Here is a 21,261-nt window from a genome sequence, read left to right as displayed (position 1 = left end):
TCTCTTTCGATCCGTTTCCATTCTATAATACCGAATGCCGAAGAAAAAACCGCAAAAGGACACACGTCCCGGGCGATTCACCCCAGTTTTCCTCGAGCTTTTCCGGAGCGCGAACGAGGAAGGAGGGAGGGTTACCTTCGGCAAATTAGAGCGAGGCTCGATTGTTCAGATTCGCGTGACTGGAAACGATTCAACGGGATTTTTTTCAAGAGCAGGGAGAAACTTCTCTATTTTCTTCCACCTTGATTCCTTTTTCCCTCTCCGTTTCTTTGTTTCTCTCGCTTCGTTCCACGACCCGAGGAGCTCGACCTTTGCAATTCCCACGTTTGTCGCGCGCCCATCGCCAAAGTTCTACGGTCCACCAGGAAACCTGGTGTCGCGTCCCTTCTCATAAAAGTTTCCTAAAATATGCTCTCCTTTGGCTTTCTTCTCGCTCAATATTCAATATTCCCCTGCATTCGAACAAGTTGACCATTTGATCGACATCTTTATAAGGAATTCCTCTTCATAAAGCTCGCATAAATTCTTGAATCATACGTTCGATTTGGTACGTCGCTTTGTCGGAATTCGCTCTGAAACCGATCGCTGCCCAATGAAATGACTCGGAACGCCCGTTTCGAAAGTGAAACCGGCAAGACCGGTGGTATTTAAATCGTTCGAATATCTACGAAAAATTGAGAATAATTAATACCGCGGCTACAAACAGAGCAACAGACACGCGAGCGTAGAAGCAGGACGATTATTTATCGCTCGGTGAACGAAAAAAATAAGAGACTAGTCTACCACGTTTCTGTTCGATCGCAACGATAAATGTTCACGATCGTGTTGGGCCAGTTGCGTAAAAAGGTCAGCCGATTCGTTCCACAGAGTCGAGCGAAATCGTTAATCGAACGGCTAGACAACGCTGTCGTCGTAGTTGACGTGTTTTCATGCAGCTGCTTGCACAGAGGCAGAGGGAAGGAAAGGGAGGGAAACGGAGTGACACGCGAGGCATGAATCGTTGAAAATTTATAGATAACAATATGCGTGGAATGTACGAGCGAATGTGTCGGTACCACGCGAAACGCTAATAAGATCGTATATCGATGACGTCGCAACGCGGTTCTACCGAGCTCGACGTACACGTAATTAGCGTGGATTATGAATTAGAGATGGAAAGGCTTCGAGAAACGGCGGAGAATAAACATGTCAGGATGACAACGAGACGGGTGATCGCGAGAGGAAAAGGGCGCGAAAGTATTTATTGGAAGCACGCCGGCAAGTAATATACGAAGGGTTCCCCTCTGCGACCTAATCGGCTATTGTCGCGTTATTTCTAAGCCGTTAAGCCGCCCCGAGATTTCTCTTCCGGGAGGCGGACGCGTTCTGCTCCCTGCTCGATACTTTTTTTTTTCCTCAGCCGCTTCTCTTTCCTCGCGCGCGCGTCTTCGACGCGATCTTCGAGCGGAGCGAACCGTGCTAAAGTATCCTCTTGGAGTTCCGTCGCGAGAGGCGGCTCGAAAGATCCAAACGGTGATCGAAAGTCCATCTAGGGGGGGCGTCGACGACCCCCGGATTCGCGCTTAAATGGCAGATGAAATCGGTGACCAGCCGTCGCGATGAAATTGCATATTCATACGCGGACTCGGTTCTTTGCTCTTGGCGAAAAGTAGCGCGTGACGGAACAATGCGCGCGGTCATAAATCCTGGCAGGTGGTAATCCTGATTCATGCTTCGTTCCAGTATTAACCTCGTTAATCCGTCGTGACTGTAGCAAAGTCGATCGATCCTAATTTATGCATGCCGTCCTCTGGCTACACAAATGTTCCACCGAACTGCCCACCGTGGATCAACCGAGATAACTTCGATCGAGGGGTTGGTACGGGGTGCGTTCGGACCTAACGAGGCCCAGATGTCGTAAACGTTCACTTGCTGTAACAGGTCGGAATTAATAAACAGCCAGAAACTCTGCTGCTACGGTTTAAACGAATTTAGCGACGGAGATAAAAACGAGAGAGAGGAGATAGGGACCACGGACCAAGGAACCGCGTTTCGCCCCTCTTGTCAATAATTTTTGATTTACAGCTTGGAAATTCTCCGCGAAATCCGATCGAAGAACGCGCGTTCGCTTTTCAATTGATCACAGGGGACGGGTTCAACGATCGAACGGGGTCGAAACGTTTCGCCAACCCCTTTGAGACCCGCGAACCCTAATTTCGAGAAAGAATTTGTCGACGAAACGGCCTCGTAGCTCAAGATGATCACAAAAGCGGAAGGGTTTCCCGAAGAGCTCGAGAGGTCGTTCAGAGGGATTGTTTCCAAATACTGTCCCGATCCAGAAGATATTTATCGAACCCTCTTCAGGCTTTTCACGTTCCTCGAGAGGCTGGACCTTGTACGCGGTTAAAGGGTTGAGAGGTTTCCTCTTTATTCTTTTTTTTTTTTTTTTGCTGCTATCTCAAAGAAAGTTAATTCATGGAAAAGATGCGGACCGAGCGGCACCGAGTGGCACACGTGCGCGTCTCTCTCTTCGTCAGTGGATACGCGTGTACATCGAAGGAGACGGTTAGCGAAGCTATCTCCCACGGGAGCATCTCTTTCTCTCGACTTACGAACACGTAGCAGATCCCGCTTCCGTTACGAAAATAAAGCGCGACCGGGAGAAGCGCCGCGAACCGTATCACCTCCCTCGAACGAACAACAAGAACAGAACAATCATTCGATTCGAGGCTCGAAAAACCGACGGTGCTCGGTGTACTCGCGAAATAAGGACCTTCCAGGCTGTTCCAGATCCCGACTCGAAGGCTCTACGCGGTTGAACATAAATCCCACCCCCTCCCAACTGGGTGACTGCCAGAAATCAGTGATGGCAGTAGTGCGAAGATATCGTCGAAAAAGATTGATAGAAGGACGCGTATACGTATACGTGTACGTGAAAACGGGTCAGAGAATAATGCTAGCATCGCCGCGTGGGAATAACCTAAATACGCTGGACATTGCATAGTTCAAACATTTCCCCTGAAATTTCTCTCGATTAAAAAGCGAGGCGAGAAAGTTGCTACGAGGAAGGAAGAAGAAGGAAGAGAACGCGTAGAACGGCAGGTCGAGAAGTGGTTGGTGCCCCGCCGCAGGAGGTCCAAGAAGCGGACGGACGCCAGGACTCGATAATGATCCCTGGTTCTCGAATCAGCCCTGTTATTGTCGTTTCGGCTATTCATCGCCGTTGTATCGTATTATCCCGGCATAAAATCGTGCCTGTTACCGTTTTTATCCCTTCTTGTCTCCTCTGCTCTCTTCTTCCCTCCGAGGAACCGAAGCGATCATCGAAGCAGCTGGACCTGGTTCGCGATGCTCTCGGGAGCGAATCCCCTCTAATTGGGATTTACGAGAACTCGAAGAAGAGAGACGAATTTCGAAACTGTCGCGGGGTTATCTCGTCGGACGAGCGCGCGTTAGACCCGTAAGAAACGCACCAGTCAGCGTAGAGCAATTTATTCGGCTCGAGCACCGTAACGACCCACTGCGTTGGAAAAAAGGTGTAACTCGGATCGATCGATTATTCTGAAAAATTAAGGGCAATGATTTCGCAACATACCGGGTACCACCATATGGCGCCCCATTATCAATAGACGGGCGACGAGTAATCGATCGAAGTCTCTCCGCGGTCCAAATGGACGCCAACGTCGAAAGAGATATTGCCGCATCGACGAAAAAAGGGAACGTCGGGGGTTATTGTCGATGGCTCGCGGTGGATAATGTCGTTACGTAGCGACGTTGAAAGGATAAATGCCAGTGGAGATAAGAAGGTGTGTAATTAGGTGGGCAGGCGGCCGGGAGTCCGGTGGGGTCCTCGAGCCTCCTCCACTTTAGCTCGTGCGTTGTTCCACGAGTGGTCACCCTCTCCCATGGCTGGCCGCGGTGGTCAACCCTTGACATACATTACAATGAACAACGTAACGCAACGTGGACTAGCGTGAATGCATAATTTAGTTGGAACCGGTGGCAGGAATCGGGAGAGAGGGTGCCGCGACTGGTAACGGGGTACACGCTCTGTTAACCAAAAGGGGGATTTTCGAGCCTGCCAGCCAGAATGACGTTTCCTCCGTTCCACGAAACATCAACCCCACGATGCCTCGACAGCGTCTTCGACGCACTGTAGCGACGATCGACTCTGAACGGTTCGCTGAAAGAATCGGCGACCGAGAGGTAGCAAATGAGACGGGTCACGAGCGAGGAACAGATTTTTTAGGATGTGAAATCATAATTAACGAGACGTGTCTCCGCGCGTCAGGAAACAAGACCGACGACAAACCTTCGACCAAGGGGTAGCGAGAGTAAAATTATCCGACTCCGAAAGCGCAAGCAAGAGGAAAAGCAAAGACCAATGAAAGGGAGGAAGAGAGGAAACGGCAGATTTTCCACCCGGTTCGGTGACGGTTCCTCCGCCTAATTGGCAAGAATGACGCACGACCCTTATAATTGCTCGAACGAAGCGAAGAAACCGAAGGATGATATGTTTCTTCCTCTCGCAAACTCTGCTCGGGCTTTTCACTCGTTTTCCTTCGAAATCCTCCCGTCCGTCGTTATCGTATTACCACGCAATTGTTTTTTGTCGCAAGCACACCCCTCCAGCCGCCCCTCTTCGTCGATGAGAACTCGCTAACCGTTCTCCTCGCTTTGTCGAAGACATTCAAGCCTCGCGGACCCCCGTATCTCTCTTTTCATAGTCGTTAATCGAATGTCTTCACGGTAGCCGATGGCCGCCATCTCTGTTCCGCTTTTTTGCCATTTTCCTTTCCACGCTCCGGGACAACTCGCTTGTTTCCTTCTCGACACCCGACGGGAATCTCCTTCCACGAACAGATTTAAGGCGTCACGGGACGTTAAACGTCGCCGCTCGTCACCCTTCGCCACTCGGCCGAGCGGACGACGAGAGGGGCAATTTTGAAAATTTCGACTTCCTAATAAGCCTGAATGCTTCAATTTTCCAGACGTAACTCTTTAAATACGTCTCGATGAAAGAGTCGAAGAACGTTACATATAGTTAGAAAGAAGTCGAGAAAGAACGGCGGGTCGTGTATAGAGAGAAAGAGCAGTCGAGAATATGGAAATATATGGAAAATACCTCGAAGACTGTTCCTTCCCCGGAGCACACATATGGAAGCTATTTCGAGGGTTGTCGAGCAACGAGCACTGTCACGGTGGTCAAAATTGCGTCTGTAGTTTCGGCGGGTAAACCCCTCTTTGCGTTACAGAACACGTCGGACACTGATCAGTCTTGACGCATGCCGAGATCTCTCACGATCTTCCCCACCAGAGCCCCTAAATGCAACGCGCTTATAATAGAAACCGATCGATCATAGTTTTCTAACCGAGGTTGCATTTTTATTTCGACGGTAAATCTAAATCGTTCGCGAGAGAAGGGGGCCTTGGCATTTTTTCTTTCGGGACTCGGAGGAAGGAACAAAGGCTCGAGCGAGTTGTTGTTCCAGAGACGGGGGTGGGGAGCTTTCCAGGAGGGAAGAGAATGCGGAGTGTCCAAGCTAAGCTCATGATTTCCGTCGGGCGACGCGCGACGTGTACGTGTCAGCTCGTCGCGACGCACCCGTCTGTCTCGTCACGAGTGAAACGCCAAAAACGAACTCGCTGCTATTTTATTGCCGCCCCGGCAAACGGGCCAACGGATTCCTTCCTCTCCTTTTTTCCGCCTCGGGGCGAGAAAAAAGTAAGCCGCGCGCAAACTTTTAAACGGTTTGTATCGGCGCAATTTTGAGAGGCGCGCGAAACGGATACACCGCGGCCCGCTCTCCTATTTATTTCGAGGGGAATAATTCGGTCTAAGCGAACGTCGAAACGCGGGCAGCGAAGGAACGGGTGCAGAACCGCGTTTTATTGGGCCAACGCGGTTGACACCAAGAGTGACTGTGCTCGTAAAAGCCTCGTATAAATAAAATCGCCGGGAATATAATTGTTGCCGAGAGCTGGGAACGTTCGTTTTCACGCCGTTCTACCTATATAACGCGGTCAGCTGTCGCCACTCTGTTCACTACCTCTTTTTAACGCGCTTTCGTTTTGTTTCGACGATAAAGTTGTCCAGCTTTCCCTTGCAAATTGTTCACCCCCTCCGATCACGCGCGCGATGACTAACTCTTCTCTCTTCTCTGCGCCCTTCGATACAATCGAAGTCGAGTCTCTTCAGAGAGAAAGAGAGAGGGACCGAAACCACTTGTTCCACCGTCGAACGACACGATTCGATTTATTGGAACGGATACTGCAAAAAGTAGGAAACTTGATGTCTATGTATATACGTAAGAGTAAGTATCGGAGGCTCGTTTTAAGGCGAAATCGTTACTCGACACTGTTGTGTAACGAGAGCCAAGCCGCGACTATGAAGAGGACCAATGTTCCGGCGCATAAAGAACCGTGGTTCAACGTGTCCCTGAAAATCGAAACCACCGTGACGCCGGCGCCTCCCGTTTCTTCTCTTATTCTAACCCGAAACATATTCTACGTATCGACGATCTCTATTCAATCGAGAACACGCGCGCATTACGTAGGAAAACGATACGACCAACTAAACTAAAGTGAAAAAGAACAAAGATATTAATGGAACGGTAATAAAATTTGTGGACAATCCACAGGGCGCGCTCCACTCTATGCGAAGAGTTACATCCAGAAAACGGCAGAACGCCGTGCTATCGTTTAGAAACCAATGAGCTTCTAATGAAGGTGGAGCTTGCCGAGCAAATCTCCACCTACTCTTAAAATGCTCTATTTCTCTCCTCTCCTGCGTGCGTGTCTCCCTGTGTGAAAGACAGAACGAAAGCCAGAGAGGACAAGAGAAGAAAAGAGAGAGAGAGAGAAAGAGAGAGAGGAGAAGAGAGACTGAAACGAGAAGACTGAGGAGGATCTTCAAGTACGTTTTAACTCGGCCAAGTCAGTTGGCATCTCGCCGCACCAACTAATACGATGGCTTCGTTTCACGGTTTCAGAAAATGATCGTTCGGCGAAATCGATCGATCAGTTGTGATTTACACGCGAGCCTGATACAACGAGCTACGAAATTACGAGGGAACGTTCATTTTCTAGTGAGTGATCATCGCAGCCGAGATAACGTTGATCGATTCGGAAGGATTAATAAGAAGAAACGAACGATACCGTTGGGTCGTTACCATTGAAACAGACTTTTCTGTGCAAAGTGCCCGTTGCGGAGGCTTTCTTGGATGGTAAACCGGATTCATTGCGTCCCGTTTGCTCGGAGACGTTAACTACGCTGCATAGGATCCTACGAAGAAGAATTTTTCATGCCATGCGATCGATCACCGAGATTTAATGCCAGGAATTCGTAGAAGAAAGAGTGAAAGAGAGAAGGAGGGAGAGAATTACAGAGAAATAGTATCCTAAACGCAAAGAGTCGATTAATAAAACGAATCGATGTTCGTATAGGATAATACGATAATTGGAGCAACACGGTCGTTTTCACCCTATCTAATTTACACGTTCCTAATTAGGGTAGGATGCGGGAAACGGAGAGGTACGCGTTGACCCGAGCAACTCTTCCTCGCGAGACCCTTAATAATTGAAAGATGTCGCAATCGATCGCATTCGAGCATACATGCAGCGAGACTTTCGACACGGGGAATTAAAAGATGCCAATCGTTCGATATCTTGAATTATTTCCGACCAAATGAAACGAGTGCTTTCTATCCGACTATTAAAATAATGTATTTGAAAAAAGAATGAAACGTTCTTGAAAAGCTCGGAAGGCTTGTAAACATTGAACAGTACTCGGTTGGCACGTGGCAGGAGGCCTTAATTGCTCCGTCACGCTTCACCTCGGAAATGCTTCAATTAAGATTTTCGGAAGTAAATTGCGCGTGAAAAAGCCTGCTCGTATATCTTTGCCGCTCGTAAATAATTGTTTCGTTTCGACGAACAGTTTTATCGTTTTCCGTGCATTAATTAATTAGTAATCATCTGGGACGATTTGCGTGAGACTCGAGTCGTGGAATTTTTCTGTTGTTGTGAAATTTATCTTTTAAACGAAAGAGGAACAATGTTGTGCGCCAATTCGGAACAAGAGGGAAACAACGAAGTGACAATATCGCAAGCCAGAAATCCTCATACGCCGCAGGATTTCACGGTCTCGCGGCTTTTGTCGACGCGAACTCATTCGTTAGGTAAGAAAGAAGAATCCTGAGAATGAATTAAATTTTCGTAATGGTTGTAATAATTGTCGGGTGTTGATGGATCTCGAGGACGATTCGAGTTTACGCGGTCCGCAGGGAGGCGGAATAATCGGAATCAGTAGAGGCGCACTGCTCGATGCGTTTCCACGGTTAATCCACGATCCGTCCGAGGAGTTTGATTTCATCGAAATCACGCGTTTCCAGTCATGCTGTTCGCGTTATGCCGCTTTGATGAATGCTCAAACACAGTGGAGTCATTCAGAAATAGCCACGCCTGTGTGCTGCTCTTCTCTTCTTTGACCTTTTCTTTTCTTTCGGAACCGTTCATTCTTTCTCGCGAACGGCACCTCGGAATATTTTTACTCGGATTTTTGCTTTCTCTCACGCGATTGTCACGAATAATATATGTTTCGCAGAGTGCAATGAAAGTTCCACGGCGGCTGCGAATAGAAGGCCAAGAAGGAGTAGAACGACATTTTCGGCGCAACAATTAGCCGCGTTGGAAAGGGTGTTCGAGAGGACGCATTATCCGGACGCTTTCGTTCGGGAAGAACTAGCTACGCGAGTATCTTTGTCGGAAGCCAGAGTACAGGTAATATATCGCAACATCTTTCATCTTTCTGAAACGAGTATTTGAAAAATTGCCTACCGAATGCGCAACGGACATTCGAAGATGCGATTTTTATTTCGCAAAAGATAGGAATGTCCGTCAGAAAAAGTATCGCGTCGCCGACGGGCCAAGTTCACATGTGTTTCTCAGGATTATGGTGACTAGTAGCGTTAGGAGAGAAAAGATGAAGAAGAAGGGAAGAAGAAGAGGGAGAAGAGGAAGTGGAAGAGAAAGAAGAAGAAGAAGGAGGAGGGTGGAGGTCGCGGATGGCTAGGCAGAAAATCAGAGGAGACAGGTTGTCAGGGGCAAGAAGCTATGATTAGCTTGGCAGGATAGTTGCGCCGTTCCAGCAGCATCTGCGCTTGGCATACGAGGCGGACGCATCGTACGCGTACGATACCACGTGTGCGGTGTCTCTTACACGGCTGTGCAGAAAGCACGCTTTTCGTTGCTCGTGTCGATCCGTCCACTACTGGTGTTGCCGCTACGCCCCGCGTCTCCCATCCGATGTCTGTCTATTCGTCTGTCTGAGGACTGTACGGCTGCCAGGAGCCGTCGCGCTGTCCCATCTTCGCTTGTCGCATCCCTTCTTACGTCCATTCGTTTCTTCTTCTTCTTCTTCTTCTTCTTCTTCCGTCTCCCTCCGTTCAACGGATTCAGCTTGCCACGAATACACACTTAATTCTTTTAGTTATAGGCTGAACAAAATTATAAACCAATGTAAATTCCGTCCGATCGGCGAACAAGAGTGAACATGTCGAAAAATTTTGCTCGCAGGTATGGTTTCAAAATAGACGCGCCAAATTTCGCCGGAATGAAAGAAGTTCTGCCGTTAATCGAGGCATTCCCTCAAACAGAGAAACGGAAACAACATTACCTTTGCGACCCATCAGGATAACGCACACCCAAGAAAGTAACCCGGAGAACTTGCAGACACCGTCTCAAGTAGCTCAGTACCCCTACAGCGATTACTGGAGATCGTCGCAGCACTACGCTTCTATGCCAACGAGCACCTGCCATGGATTTATCAACGGCAATTTGGGAAACGTGAATCTTCCACCGTATCATCAGACAGAAATTCACGGAGGTCTCGAAGGATCTGCGATGAACAGTATAAATGCATTACGATTTCGAACGCACCCGTACGGAACCGCGTACTCTACTATGCATGCGAGCATGTAATTTTCTCTCTCTCTCTTTCTCTTTTTCTCTCTTTCTAAGTAACAGAATCGTATCTCGACAATAACGTTTCTCAATTACGAACATATGAAATACCAAAGCTTTCACCTGTATCGTATAAGATACTTCAGACAACTTAAAGTAGTAAAAAAACAAAGGACCAATCAATCGGACACGATGATGGCATAAAAGTTACGGTTTAAGTGTCAAACACAGGGTAACGAAAATAACTGGCAACGTTATTTTGTAGAATTAAAATAGCTTAATAAATGATAAAAATCGTATATGTATTATCTTGTTGATACAGAATATCTATACAGAAAATAGTACGTTAATCTACAAAGTTATTGTATTATAGAGAAAAGGAATACGTACGAATATAGAGATCGAACTATGGAAGAAAGGATAAGTTACGGTCGTAAAATGATTATGATTACTCGTTCACGTATAATATATGAATATTGGCACGAAATTAGAATAGCAATATCGTAAAAGTATATTGGTCACGTGTACATTATATATCCGTCATAACACTAGACGAGCTAAAACCCACGTAAAAAGATTCAAAAACTGACCGCTTACGTACTAATCATCCGTCCAAAAATTCTTAAATATAAAGATACATTTTTTAATACTATACAGTTACTTGTACATTTTGTACGGCGTTGCTCCAATCCACTTTCGAAGGAACCAAATAAAAAGCAGGCGCTATTTTGCTGCCGCATGGACATTGACTGCCTGCTATCCAACTGAAGGAACCTAGTTTCGTATTGCATTTAGGACAATTCAGCTTTCCTTCAACATTGTGCGTTATATCGGGCATCCAAGCCAGTGGCTCCACGAATAATATTTTCGTACAAAATTCTGCTGGTTGTTGCTCTTCTTTCTCAACCGGTTCTAAGGGCTCGCGTAACGTTTTTGTTTGTTTCGAAGTTTTTCTCGTACTTATATGTCTCCAGATTTGTTTCTCCTTTGGCATGTGCGGCAAAATATTGCTAGCGCTGGCTACAATTCTGCGACACTTTTTACAACGGTAAACTGTTGGCTCTGGACGTACAGTGGCCAGAGCTGGATCTGGTTTTATCAATTCTGCGCAATTCTGTGGCAAAATTTTTGCTTTACGTACCTTATCCGCTGCTATTTGTAGCCTATACATTTTAAATTGTATATTAGTATTGTCTATTCCAAAGCCCATTTCTTCGTAGAGTTTTAACTGCGCCAAAAATCCAGCGTTTGGCCCAACAAAGCGTCTCTTTTCCTTCACAGCTTCAAATGTATCGCAGAAACTTTTCCTACGTTTCTTCATTAAATACGCGATAACAATTGTAGCTGATCTAGAGACACCAAAATAACAGTGTACTAAAATTTTGTTATTTAACTGTAGAGCATGATCTATAAACTCGTAAGAGTCTTCAAAATGTGTCAGAAGATCTTCGCGTGGCATATCGGTTATCTGAATATATTTAACGGTCAAATTGGGTAAAAACTCTTGGATCTTTCTAGGAATGGGACAGGAATCTACTGTAAGTATATAACTTATTTTAGCCTCTTTTAACCAGTCGATATCGGTAGCAGCTGTTAGATTCCCAAGAAATAAACCAGGAACAATTTCATCGTAACTCGAAGGACCAGCATCAAAATCCTCTCTAATTAATTTATTAGTAGCTTCTTGTGCCATGCCGATCACTCTGGAATGCATAATAAAGCTACGGCACATACTTGCAGATACAATTCATTTATTTTATCATTCGTAATATAAAAGCGTATAACAAATATTAAATTAAAATGTCTACCAAATTCTAAAATAAAAACGCATACTCTCCCTTAGAAAAATTAATCATTAGAAACTGAAATGCAAACTTGCCTAGACGTACAAATACGTGTCCTCAATGTATACAAAAATGTGGAACCTCCAAAAAAACATATTTAAACATGAAACATGCTCTAGTCGTACAAATTATATTTTTTATTACCTTTGTTCAAACGAATCGCAAGAAACTGTAATATTGATCGATCATGAAAACGGTAGTTATAAACATTTGAACGATATGGAAAAGGTAAACCTTAAGAGTAATGTTTTTTTTATAAGGATATATACATTTTCTTCGAAACGCATGGAAAGTTTGTATCAAACGTTCTAGTATCTTGGAAGATGAATAGTATTTTCATTGTCTCAGTACTTTAATAACTTTATCCATGTTTCACATATTTTTACATAACGTAAAACAGCGAAAACCGCGTATCATACGTTTGACAAGTACCGCATACTTAGTTTCACGAGTCGACGCGTGGATACAAAATGGCGCTTCGACAGCACTAGAATTTTTATGGCTCATTTCTAACTGTGAAATCTCAAATCCTTCGTTACCAGATACGTTCAATTTTTAATAATATCTGCGACGATATGGTAATGATATTTGTAATGTATACGTTAATATGTCTCCTCGAAGGCTACTTATTTTTACCTATACCTACTTACAATCTCTTCACGATAGCAACTATACTTTCCACTTACAAATGCGCGCGAACTTTATAATTCCACGACATAAAATATTCTCAGCTGCAAAGAAATAACAATTACACGAGTATACGTAGAACAGAGTTGACAAACTACAATGGAAAATTGTAAATATGAAAATATTAGTCAAATTATAATCGTACGGTAAGTTAAAGTGGAGTATTTCAACGAATTATATCGTTTATTTCCATTGACTTTTAACGATAACGGTAGATCATTGATGTAGTTATTTAACAATTTGTTATCATTGAAATTGATTGCACAATTACATGTTATCGCCGATAGCATGATATAGTATATAAAAAAGAAGAAATTATAAAGAAAAGTAAAGAGTGAAAGGAAAGAAAGAAAGAAAGGAAAGAAATAAGAAAGTAGGAGAGGCAGAAGAGGAGATTAGTTGAAAGTAATGAAAGGTAAAAAGTATAGAATTTGAGTATACGATCTTTGTACCGTCGACAAAAGATCATGGAACAAGTTGTTCGACCACGTATGCCGGAAGTGACGCGTACCTCGATCTCCACATCATTTGGAAGCGTCGCGTGAATACCGCTCACACAGTCGTGTCGAGCACTGTGCTTACCCGTTCCGCGTTTCTCCAATTCCCCCCTCTCGCTCTTCCTTCCTCTGTCCTTGTTTATTCTTCTCTCTTTTCTATCGGTATCACTTGCGTGCGCGCACGTGTGTATATGTTAGTGTATGGGTATTTTTTGATTTTTAAATAAAACAAGATGCTGATCTCACAGGAAGTGGTCTCAAAAGCGGAAGAAATCGCCGACCAGGTGAATTAATAAGCTATCATGCTCGATTTATTTTGCTTCGCGAATAACTCTGTTCTCGCGACGTAACTCGTAACAGAAGATCAGCAGAAATCCTGTAGGAGCACAGGTGTACTCCTGTCAACGTCATCGTGACACGATTCCTACATACATTCGCATATTTCGATTCGAATCTCTTTCTCCCCTAATTTTTCATCAAAACAGTACTATTCTATTATTTAAGAATATTGTAAACTCTCTTCCTCAGCTCTCTCCACGCTAAAAAGTTAAAGGTTATGCTTTAAGGGAGAAATGTATGTTACGAATGTCAATGTCCCACTCGGTTCAATACATCACGAAAATCTTTTTCCAGCTCAATTTACTAAATGATTTGGATTAATAAAGATTAGAAACGTATCTACAGGAATATCAATTTCTATCGTCTGTTATCACTTTTCTATTTATAGAACAATTTTCTCTGCTATTATCGTTCTTTAAGGCACACATTTATTTATTTTTCGTTACCACAAATCAATTATATGTATAACCTTTTGGCCTTTTATACTAACAGGTAATCCGTAATGGAAAACATATATTGCCAACCCTTGCGAGATTATGCCTCATAGCCACATTTCTAGAAGATGGATTAAGAATGTGGTTTCAATGGTCAGAACAGAAAGAATTCATGAATAATAGTTGGAACTGTGGCGCTTTCTTGGCCACAATGTTCGTCTTGATTAATTTGATCGGCCAGCTTGGTGGCTGTGTGATGGTTATCGGAAGATGGAAAGTCAGCATTGCTTGTGGAATTTTGTTCTTCATAGTAGTACTGCAGACATTAGCCTACAACATTTTTTGGGACATAACATTTCTATTTAGAAATCTGGCATTGATAGGCGCGCTTCTGCTAGTTCTAGCAGAATCAAGAGTAGAAGGACGATCGTTATTCGCCGGCGTACCAAGTCTTGGAGATAATAAGCCTAAAAACCTGTTGCAATTGGCCGGCAGAATTTTATTAGCATTTATGTTTTTAACACTGATACGTTTTGAAATATCGTTTCTTCAAATCATGCAAGACATTCTTGGAAGTAGTTTAATGGTATTAGTAACCATTGGATACAAAACTAAGCTGAGCGCATTGTTACTTGTGCTACTATTATCAGCTCTGAATCTTTATCACAACGCATGGTGGACCATTCCAGAGTATAAAGCACTTAGGGACTTCCTTAAATATGACTTCTTTCAGGTAATCTTCTAAATACATCGGATATCTTGCTTTTTAATTTCATAACTTTAACTTGAATATAATTGATATTTTTCGCAGACATTATCAGTGATCGGTGGCCTCCTAATGATAGTCTCCTTAGGTCCCGGTGGTGTGTCGATGGATGAACATAAAAAAGAATGGTAGATGTCATGGTATCACACGATTGTGAATCATTACATTGTCATGATCATTAAGTAAAAGCAGTCTCCCATTCCTGTTCCTTTATATGCTCAATCAAGTGTATAATAAGTTTATTATTTGTTGGACAAAAAAGCTGTAACATACGTTCACTTTGAATTATTCAATTTGGGTAAAGGAATTGTTAGAGTTTAAATTGTGTACTTTAAATCGCATATTAAAATACATGGAACTATAAATGAAAAAAGAAAAAAACGAAATATGAAAAACTTTGAAAATAGCTACCGTTAAGGAAGAAAAAAAAAGTAAGCAACTCCAAGACTAATTTATATTATCAATAATGGCATTGTACATACGACACTACATTTATCAAGGAAAACAAAATATATTTTTTCTGTGTGTTTTTAATTTTCTCTGTTTTTAATATCTGGAGTCCTAGTCGCGGACGTACATGCACGATTTTAAACGTCAATGTATTCTTCCATATATAATTACAATTAAGTTACTTTCCCTCCTTCGTAACTTTATAGAAGACACGATAAGGAAGATATTAAATTTTCGAGATTTTTATACGATTAAATTATTGTAAATAAAGAAATATTTCATATCAAACTTCCGCTTTCGATGTTCATTTTTTTTTAATCGTTACTTATCGACTGATAATTACTAATTACCATATTTAGATTCAGCTAATAATAAGCTGTTTACTAAAATAAACCGATCTGAAAATAGTTTACAAGTGAATTCACACGATCGAAATCGTAAACGAGTTGGATTATTTGACAATCAATATGTTCTCTTATTTAACGCGCTACATGTATACATGTATATAGACGATAAATATTAAAAATTTCTTTTAAACAAACAATATATTTTTCAACGATAATGAGGATACAAAATGGATATAAGCGGCAATCCGTTGCCAAGGGAACAACTATTTTAACTGCAAAGCCGTTCGCTTATGTTTTACGATCTTTATACCGCAACGAGAGATGCGATTATTGTTTACAAAGGTATTTACTTATACGTATATGTATACTAATAAAATTATTGTATTTGCAAGCGCATACATATGTACTACAATTTTCTTGCATCGTTCATTGTTTTCAACTGAGTCCTGTGTTTATTGGATACATTGTTGAACGAATTCATTATTGATCCGTATTATTGATGTATTGTTTTTTAATTACTTAATCATTGCATGAATTATTTAGTCATTGAAACGTTCAATCGGTATTAGTTAAAACTTTTAGGTTACGCTCATTCTTTACGTTTATACGTTTCTATATCTTCTTCTACTGAATTATACAGAAATTATGCGTTTTAATTAGTAATTGGTACGTTATACCAATAAAAATAGCTGTTCACTTTAAAGATGAGTAAAAATGAGAATTTCATAAAAAAAGGCACTACTATTTTTACCGTTAAACCATTTGCTTATATTCTTAGTTCAAAATATAGAACCGATCGCTGTGATTATTGTTTCAAAAGGTATATTTAACTACACATTGTTATGGTGATTAAAAATATAATACATTGTTAAATCGGCATTTCTTTCAGTGGGAAAATCTTTAGATGCTCCGCCTGTCGCTACGTTTATTATTGTAATCGCACTTGTCAACAGAACTCCTGGCCCGTGCACAGTAAAGAATGTCAAAATTTAAAAAGAATTTCACCAAAAGTCATACCGGATGTAGCTCGGCTTATGGCACGTATAATTGTAAAACTAAGTCAAGGTGGAGGCGAAGAAGTAGGATATTATAGCGAAACCAGTTACAGAAAATTTAAGGACTTAATGTCTCGTAAGTTTTACTTTAGTCTAACAGAGTAGTCATGTATTAATGATACGTTCTTAACTTATGCGTGTTATTATCTTTTCAGATTATTCTGATATAAAGAAAGATGAGAAAAAAATGGAACATTTCATGTGTTTATGTGCTGTTTTATTTGAATTTCTAGCGGATACACCTATGCCAAATTCCGCCGAATTAATTGGTATTTATGGTAGAATTTGTATTAACTCTTTTAATATATTTGATTTGGATATGAATAGTATAGGTGTTGGCATTTATTTGGGACCTTCTGTGATTGATCATAGTTGCAAGCCCAACACTGTAGCCACTTTCGAAGGAACCACTATAATTATTAGAACGGTAGAAGATATTCCTTGTTTAGATTGGTCTCAGGCAAGTCTTGTAATTATTTTCTACTTTTCCCATGATATCGAAGTAAAGCTTCTGTTGACAACAAAACATTGTTTAAAGAGGAATGTTGTAATTCTGACTAAACACGTGTAGATAAGGATATCGTACATTGACATACTTAAAACAACAAAGGACAGACGTACGGAACTACAAAATTCCTATTACTTTTGGTGTGACTGTAAAAAATGCGAAGAACCAGAACCGCTGGCGGAAGCGGCAGCTTGCCCGAATAAATTTTGTACGTACCCTTGCTGTCCTGATGCGGGCGCATGCGAAAGTTGTAATACAAAATTCCCAGAGAAGTTTAGAGAGACTTTCGACGAAGTATCTGATTTTACTGCGCACCATTTACAAAACATGAAGAATATTGCTTGTATCCTTTTTATGAATAATGAGTAATTTCGTTTAATTTGACGCAAGACGTATCGTTTCCCTTACAAGTGAGCATATAATAACAGATCTAGATGTAAGTAAGATGTGCCTCAAAAGACAAGAAGGTATATTGCATTCTCTGAACGTACAGCACGTGCAAACATTACAAACAGCTTTCGATTCGTCTGTGAGCTTGCAACATTGGGAGGAAGCTGAATCCTACGCTAAAAGACTTATCAATGGTTACTTGTAAGAAAGGAATTATTTTTACAGTTATAAAGTTAACAAACGGGAGGCGATGCATCTTATCGATCATATCTTATGTTTCAGAACATATTACGGAGAAATTCATCCGTTGACTGGGATACTGTATTTAATGATAGCGAAAATTCAGTTACATTTGGAAAAGCCAAAACAAGCTCTAGAAGTGATAAAAAAAGCTAGCGCGATACTAACGATAACACATGGAGAAAAACATACTTTGATACAAGAAAATTTGAAACCATTACTTTACCAAGCTACCGTAGAAGGAGTTTCGTGAATAGATGTTTCCTTGTATCGTCTATTTATAATTGTATATAACACGGTAACAGTGTACGATTTATAATAAATAATTTTAGTATCTAAAAGAAAGATTTAAGTATTTTGTGTCGGTAACGTTGCGCGTGACATTAAAAATGGTTGTTGTACACGCTAGAGTGGAACGAAAACGCGGTAGATCCCTACTTTCGTTCGAAATTACCACTTGGTGCAGCACTTTCCCCGGGACAACGAAATCCGGAGCACGAGCGTTCTCATTTCCTTTCTGTTATCATAAAAGATGGCAGTCAACTACCATTTCACATAGATTTGTATTTATGTTTGTGTGCGGAACGATTCCATGCTCTCGAGGTAGCTACCTATACACCTACCAAGTGACAGCTGCTTAAATTTTATCATCTTATTCGGTTGTCTGATAAAAATAAATTCGTGTTCCCCCCCAAAAAATTGAAAATAACATGTGGTAAGGAGATATATTTTCGATTCGAATAATATCTAATCAATAAATCACTCGCGTTATACTCTATAACATTTGGATTATTACACAAAAAAATATTGATTTTAATTTAACCAATATATTTTGTTATTTTAATGATTTTATAAAGTTAAATTATACAGATCTTTTTATCCGTATATATAGATATGTATGCGTATATATATGTAAACTTTTGAACGTGCATTTTATATCTCCTTGTATTCTTTTGTCTAGATATCCGTTATAAGATTAATAAGGGAAAATCCTTATCGGAATTATTATCGGTTTAGTTGAAAAGGGAAGCGTACAATGTTTTCTGCGTTTAAAAGATTAGCTGGAAAATCGGATGGAGTTGGTAACGTATCTCCAAGACCAGCTCATCAATCGATGCCGACAACGTTACAAAGAAAATTTGCCAAGGGCGTGCAATATAATAGTAAATATAGTTTGACACAATTTTGGTAAAAAAAGTACTAAGCTCTGATTAATGGTGGTTTTATTTTTAGTGAAGATTATTGTAAAAGGTGACAGAAATGTAGGAAAAACCTGTCTATTTCATAGACTTCAAGGCCAAAAGTTTATAGAGGAATATATACCGACAGAGGAGATACAAGTAACCAGTATACAATGGAATTATAAAGCTACCGATGATATCGTTAAAGTTGAAGTTTGGGATGTTGTAGATAAAGGTCGACGTAGAAAAAAGTTGGAAGGTTTAAAAATGGATAATTCGCAGACAGAAAATATTATCGAGGAGCCTGCTTTAGACGCAGAGTTTCTAGATGTTTATAAAGGGACCAACGGCGTTATAATTATGATGGATATTACAAAACCTTGGACATTTGATTACGTACAAAGGGAACTACCAAAAATTCCCAGCCATATCCCAGTTATCGTTTTAGGGAATCATTGCGATATGGCACATCATAGAACGGTCACGTCCGATCATGTAACATATTTTATCGATTCGTTACATGAAAGAACAGCGCAAGTAAATTTGTTGCTATTATCAGTTACCACGTGATTAAAGAAGCGTGTTTATAACGCTCTATTTTGTCTCCTTTTTTATAGGTAAGATACGCGGAATCGTCAATGAGAAATGGCTTTGGATTAAAACTTCTGCACAAATTTTTCAATCTACCTTTCCTTCAATTACAAAGAGAAACATTATTGAAACAGCTTGACACCAATGAAGAAGAGACACGTTTAACGATTCAAGAACTTGATCTCTTTCAGGATAGCGACGATGCGAATTATAATAAATTTTTGGATAATCTTGTTAACAGAAGAAGAGCGCTAGCCGACTCTGTCTCTGCCAGTATTCTAGTCCCGAATGTTACATCGTCTTTGAGCAATCATAATATATTGTCTTCCAGTGGCAATACAAATATAAACGCTGAAGTGAAGAGATCGGTGTCCATGCCTGGACCTATCGGAGGTGGAACTCCTATTCCAGTGAAAACTGCAGATTTGAAATCACTACCAAAGAGGGAAAATTTTCTAAATACTCCGGAAAGTCAAGCAGTTCCTGTTAAAATCCCACCGGTCGCGACAACATTGCCCACTATGCAAAACATTTCAAAGACAGAATCGAAGGCGGCTGAACTTTTAAATGAGAATTCCGATAGACGAGATTCACTAAGCACTAAACCGCAATCGCTTATGTCAAAGATATTTGGTAACAAAAGGGAAGATGAAGTGGACAGAGTGATACATATAAACAGCACGAATACGAGTGTACCGTTAACCAGCGTCGAAGACTTTGTGCCAGACGATGGACTCTTGGATCGATCATTCTTAGAAGACAATAGCCAAGTTTCACCGCAAAAAGTGCAACAGGACGAACTGGATTCGGAAAGGTACGTTACAGTTATACTAGATTTTCATTGAAATTCTTATTCGTCGCATCATTGTACAGTGACACCGAGACGGCGAATCCTTTGGTCGCCGGTTATGAGGATGATTTATCATCAGCCGATGAAGCAACGCCTCCGATTCAACCTAAATTGGCTAAGAATCCGTTAAGCAAACAGAAACATAAACGTGAAACACAATCGAACACAGAGTTAAATTCCGAGAAACTACGGCAGATCATGAAACGTGATTCTATTTCGTCTATAGACCAAGAATTACAAATATCGAACAATTATGATGTAAATGAACAACAAGAAATGAATTCAGATGCATTTGATAGCTGGCTTCGACGTGATTCGAAATGGAGACAAAGTCCCGAAGGTGGTGAAGATGTAAGCAGTAATAGCACGAGAAAAGACAGATTAGAGTTGAGCGATAAAAGTTTAGACGTTAGCGTAACAAGTTCTAATGTTCATTTAGAGTTACTCGACAATACTAGTGTACGTCACATGAGTTCTGATGGTGGTAGTCCTGTATTAAAAGAGAAGAAAAAGCACAAAGAGAAGGTATGTCTTTGATATCACATTGTACATAATTTGAAATAAAAATCTTTTTCCGTCTTTCAGACGGAAGACAAGGAGAAGAAGAAAAAGAAAAAGTCCAAGGATAAAGAGAAAGATAAGGAAAAAACAGATAAGGCAGAGAGAAAGAAGAAACGTTCGTTACATCGTTCAAAAGATGAGAAAAGAGAACGCGATGAACTTGAAGAATTTCTTAATGGCTCTGTAACCAGAATTGGTGTCGATGTCGCTTACGAAGCGATATAGCGCGTTCTTTTTAACGTTGCAACGCTTAACCGTGCTATGTAATTAGCAGCGCTGTCTTCTGGTAAGACGCGTAAAAGCATGGTTCAACATTGAATTTGTCGCATATAAATTCTCATATTAACGCTTGCAAAGAGATTTTAAAGCGAGCGATACGTGACGCGAAGTTTCTATTACGACACGTTGTTACATGGTAAAATAATGCGTTGTAAATTGTAACAAAAGATTTTTAAAAAATCATCTTTTGATTTATTAAACGGTCGATAAATTTTAATTGATATAGTGTCTTAACGAACTAGCATTTCGTAAACATTTAATACACAAAGAATAAGCTCGTACTTTTAAAGATTGAAATCC

At 41.2% G+C, this 21,261-nt stretch overlaps 7 protein-coding genes across 9 annotated transcripts in view; 5 read left to right on the top strand and 2 right to left on the bottom strand.

Annotated features, from left to right (window-relative positions):
• LOC143426444 (uncharacterized) overlaps nt 1-93 on the bottom strand; it is a 128,797-nt gene extending 128,704 nt beyond the window's left edge. The window contains exon 1 of the mRNA XM_076899916.1: nt 82-93. The gene's annotated coding sequence lies outside the window, so the exon portion shown is untranslated. The remainder of the gene's footprint in view (nt 1-81) is intronic.
• LOC143426436 (uncharacterized) overlaps nt 1-21,261 on the top strand; it is a 77,056-nt gene that overhangs the window by 53,206 nt on the left and 2,589 nt on the right. The window lies entirely within an intron of this gene.
• Nucleotides 8,024-10,032, top strand: LOC143426442 (paired mesoderm homeobox protein 2). Its single transcript, XM_076899914.1, has 3 exons — nt 8,024-8,159; nt 8,585-8,760; nt 9,556-10,032. Exons 1-3 carry the CDS (start codon nt 8,036-8,038, stop codon nt 9,958-9,960), a joined length of 705 nt encoding a protein of 234 aa, XP_076756029.1. The 5' UTR covers nt 8,024-8,035; the 3' UTR covers nt 9,961-10,032.
• Mkp-4 (dual specificity protein phosphatase MPK-4) lies at nt 10,224-11,959 on the bottom strand. Its single transcript, XM_076899908.1, has one exon. It carries the CDS (start codon nt 11,672-11,674, stop codon nt 10,592-10,594), a length of 1,083 nt encoding a protein of 360 aa, XP_076756023.1. The 5' UTR covers nt 11,675-11,959; the 3' UTR covers nt 10,224-10,591.
• Surf4 (Surfeit locus protein 4) lies at nt 12,999-15,043 on the top strand. The gene is made up of 3 exons (XM_076899912.1): nt 12,999-13,254; nt 13,802-14,476; nt 14,555-15,043. The coding sequence occupies exons 1-3, from the start codon at nt 13,204-13,206 to the stop codon at nt 14,639-14,641; spliced, it is 813 nt and encodes a 270-aa protein (XP_076756027.1). The 5' UTR covers nt 12,999-13,203; the 3' UTR covers nt 14,642-15,043.
• Nucleotides 15,457-17,840, top strand: Smyd3 (SET and MYND domain containing, class 3). Of its 2 annotated transcripts, none has more exons than XM_076899898.1 (6): nt 15,457-15,648; nt 16,196-16,437; nt 16,517-16,821; nt 16,933-17,212; nt 17,298-17,460; nt 17,542-17,840. In XM_076899898.1, exons 1-6 carry the CDS (start codon nt 15,521-15,523, stop codon nt 17,750-17,752), a joined length of 1,329 nt encoding a protein of 442 aa, XP_076756013.1. In that variant the 5' UTR covers nt 15,457-15,520; the 3' UTR covers nt 17,753-17,840. The 2 variants fall into 2 exon arrangements, with proteins under 2 accessions (XP_076756013.1, XP_076756014.1); XM_076899899.1 differs by lacking the exon at nt 15,457-15,648 and adding an exon at nt 15,943-16,126.
• On the top strand, nt 17,987-21,244 carry LOC143425979 (rab-like protein 6). 2 transcript variants are annotated; one of them, XR_013102100.1, is made up of 7 exons: nt 17,987-18,214; nt 18,461-18,662; nt 18,733-19,217; nt 19,298-20,085; nt 20,145-20,472; nt 20,561-20,646; nt 20,707-20,844. XR_013102100.1 is itself a non-coding variant. In XM_076899074.1 (6 exons), exons 2-6 carry the CDS (start codon nt 18,536-18,538, stop codon nt 20,905-20,907), a joined length of 2,103 nt encoding a protein of 700 aa, XP_076755189.1. In that variant the 5' UTR covers nt 17,991-18,214; nt 18,461-18,535; the 3' UTR covers nt 20,908-21,244. The 2 variants fall into 2 exon arrangements, 1 of the variants encoding a protein (XP_076755189.1); XM_076899074.1 differs by having other exon boundaries at nt 17,991-18,214; nt 20,145-20,646; nt 20,707-21,244.

This window comes from Xylocopa sonorina, chromosome 8 (genome assembly GCF_050948175.1).
Source record: "Xylocopa sonorina isolate GNS202 chromosome 8, iyXylSono1_principal, whole genome shotgun sequence".
Classification (NCBI taxonomy): Eukaryota; Metazoa; Arthropoda; class Insecta; order Hymenoptera; family Apidae; genus Xylocopa; species Xylocopa sonorina.
Note: the sequence above shows the minus strand (reverse complement) of the source record. Positions and strands in the feature narration are given on the sequence as shown.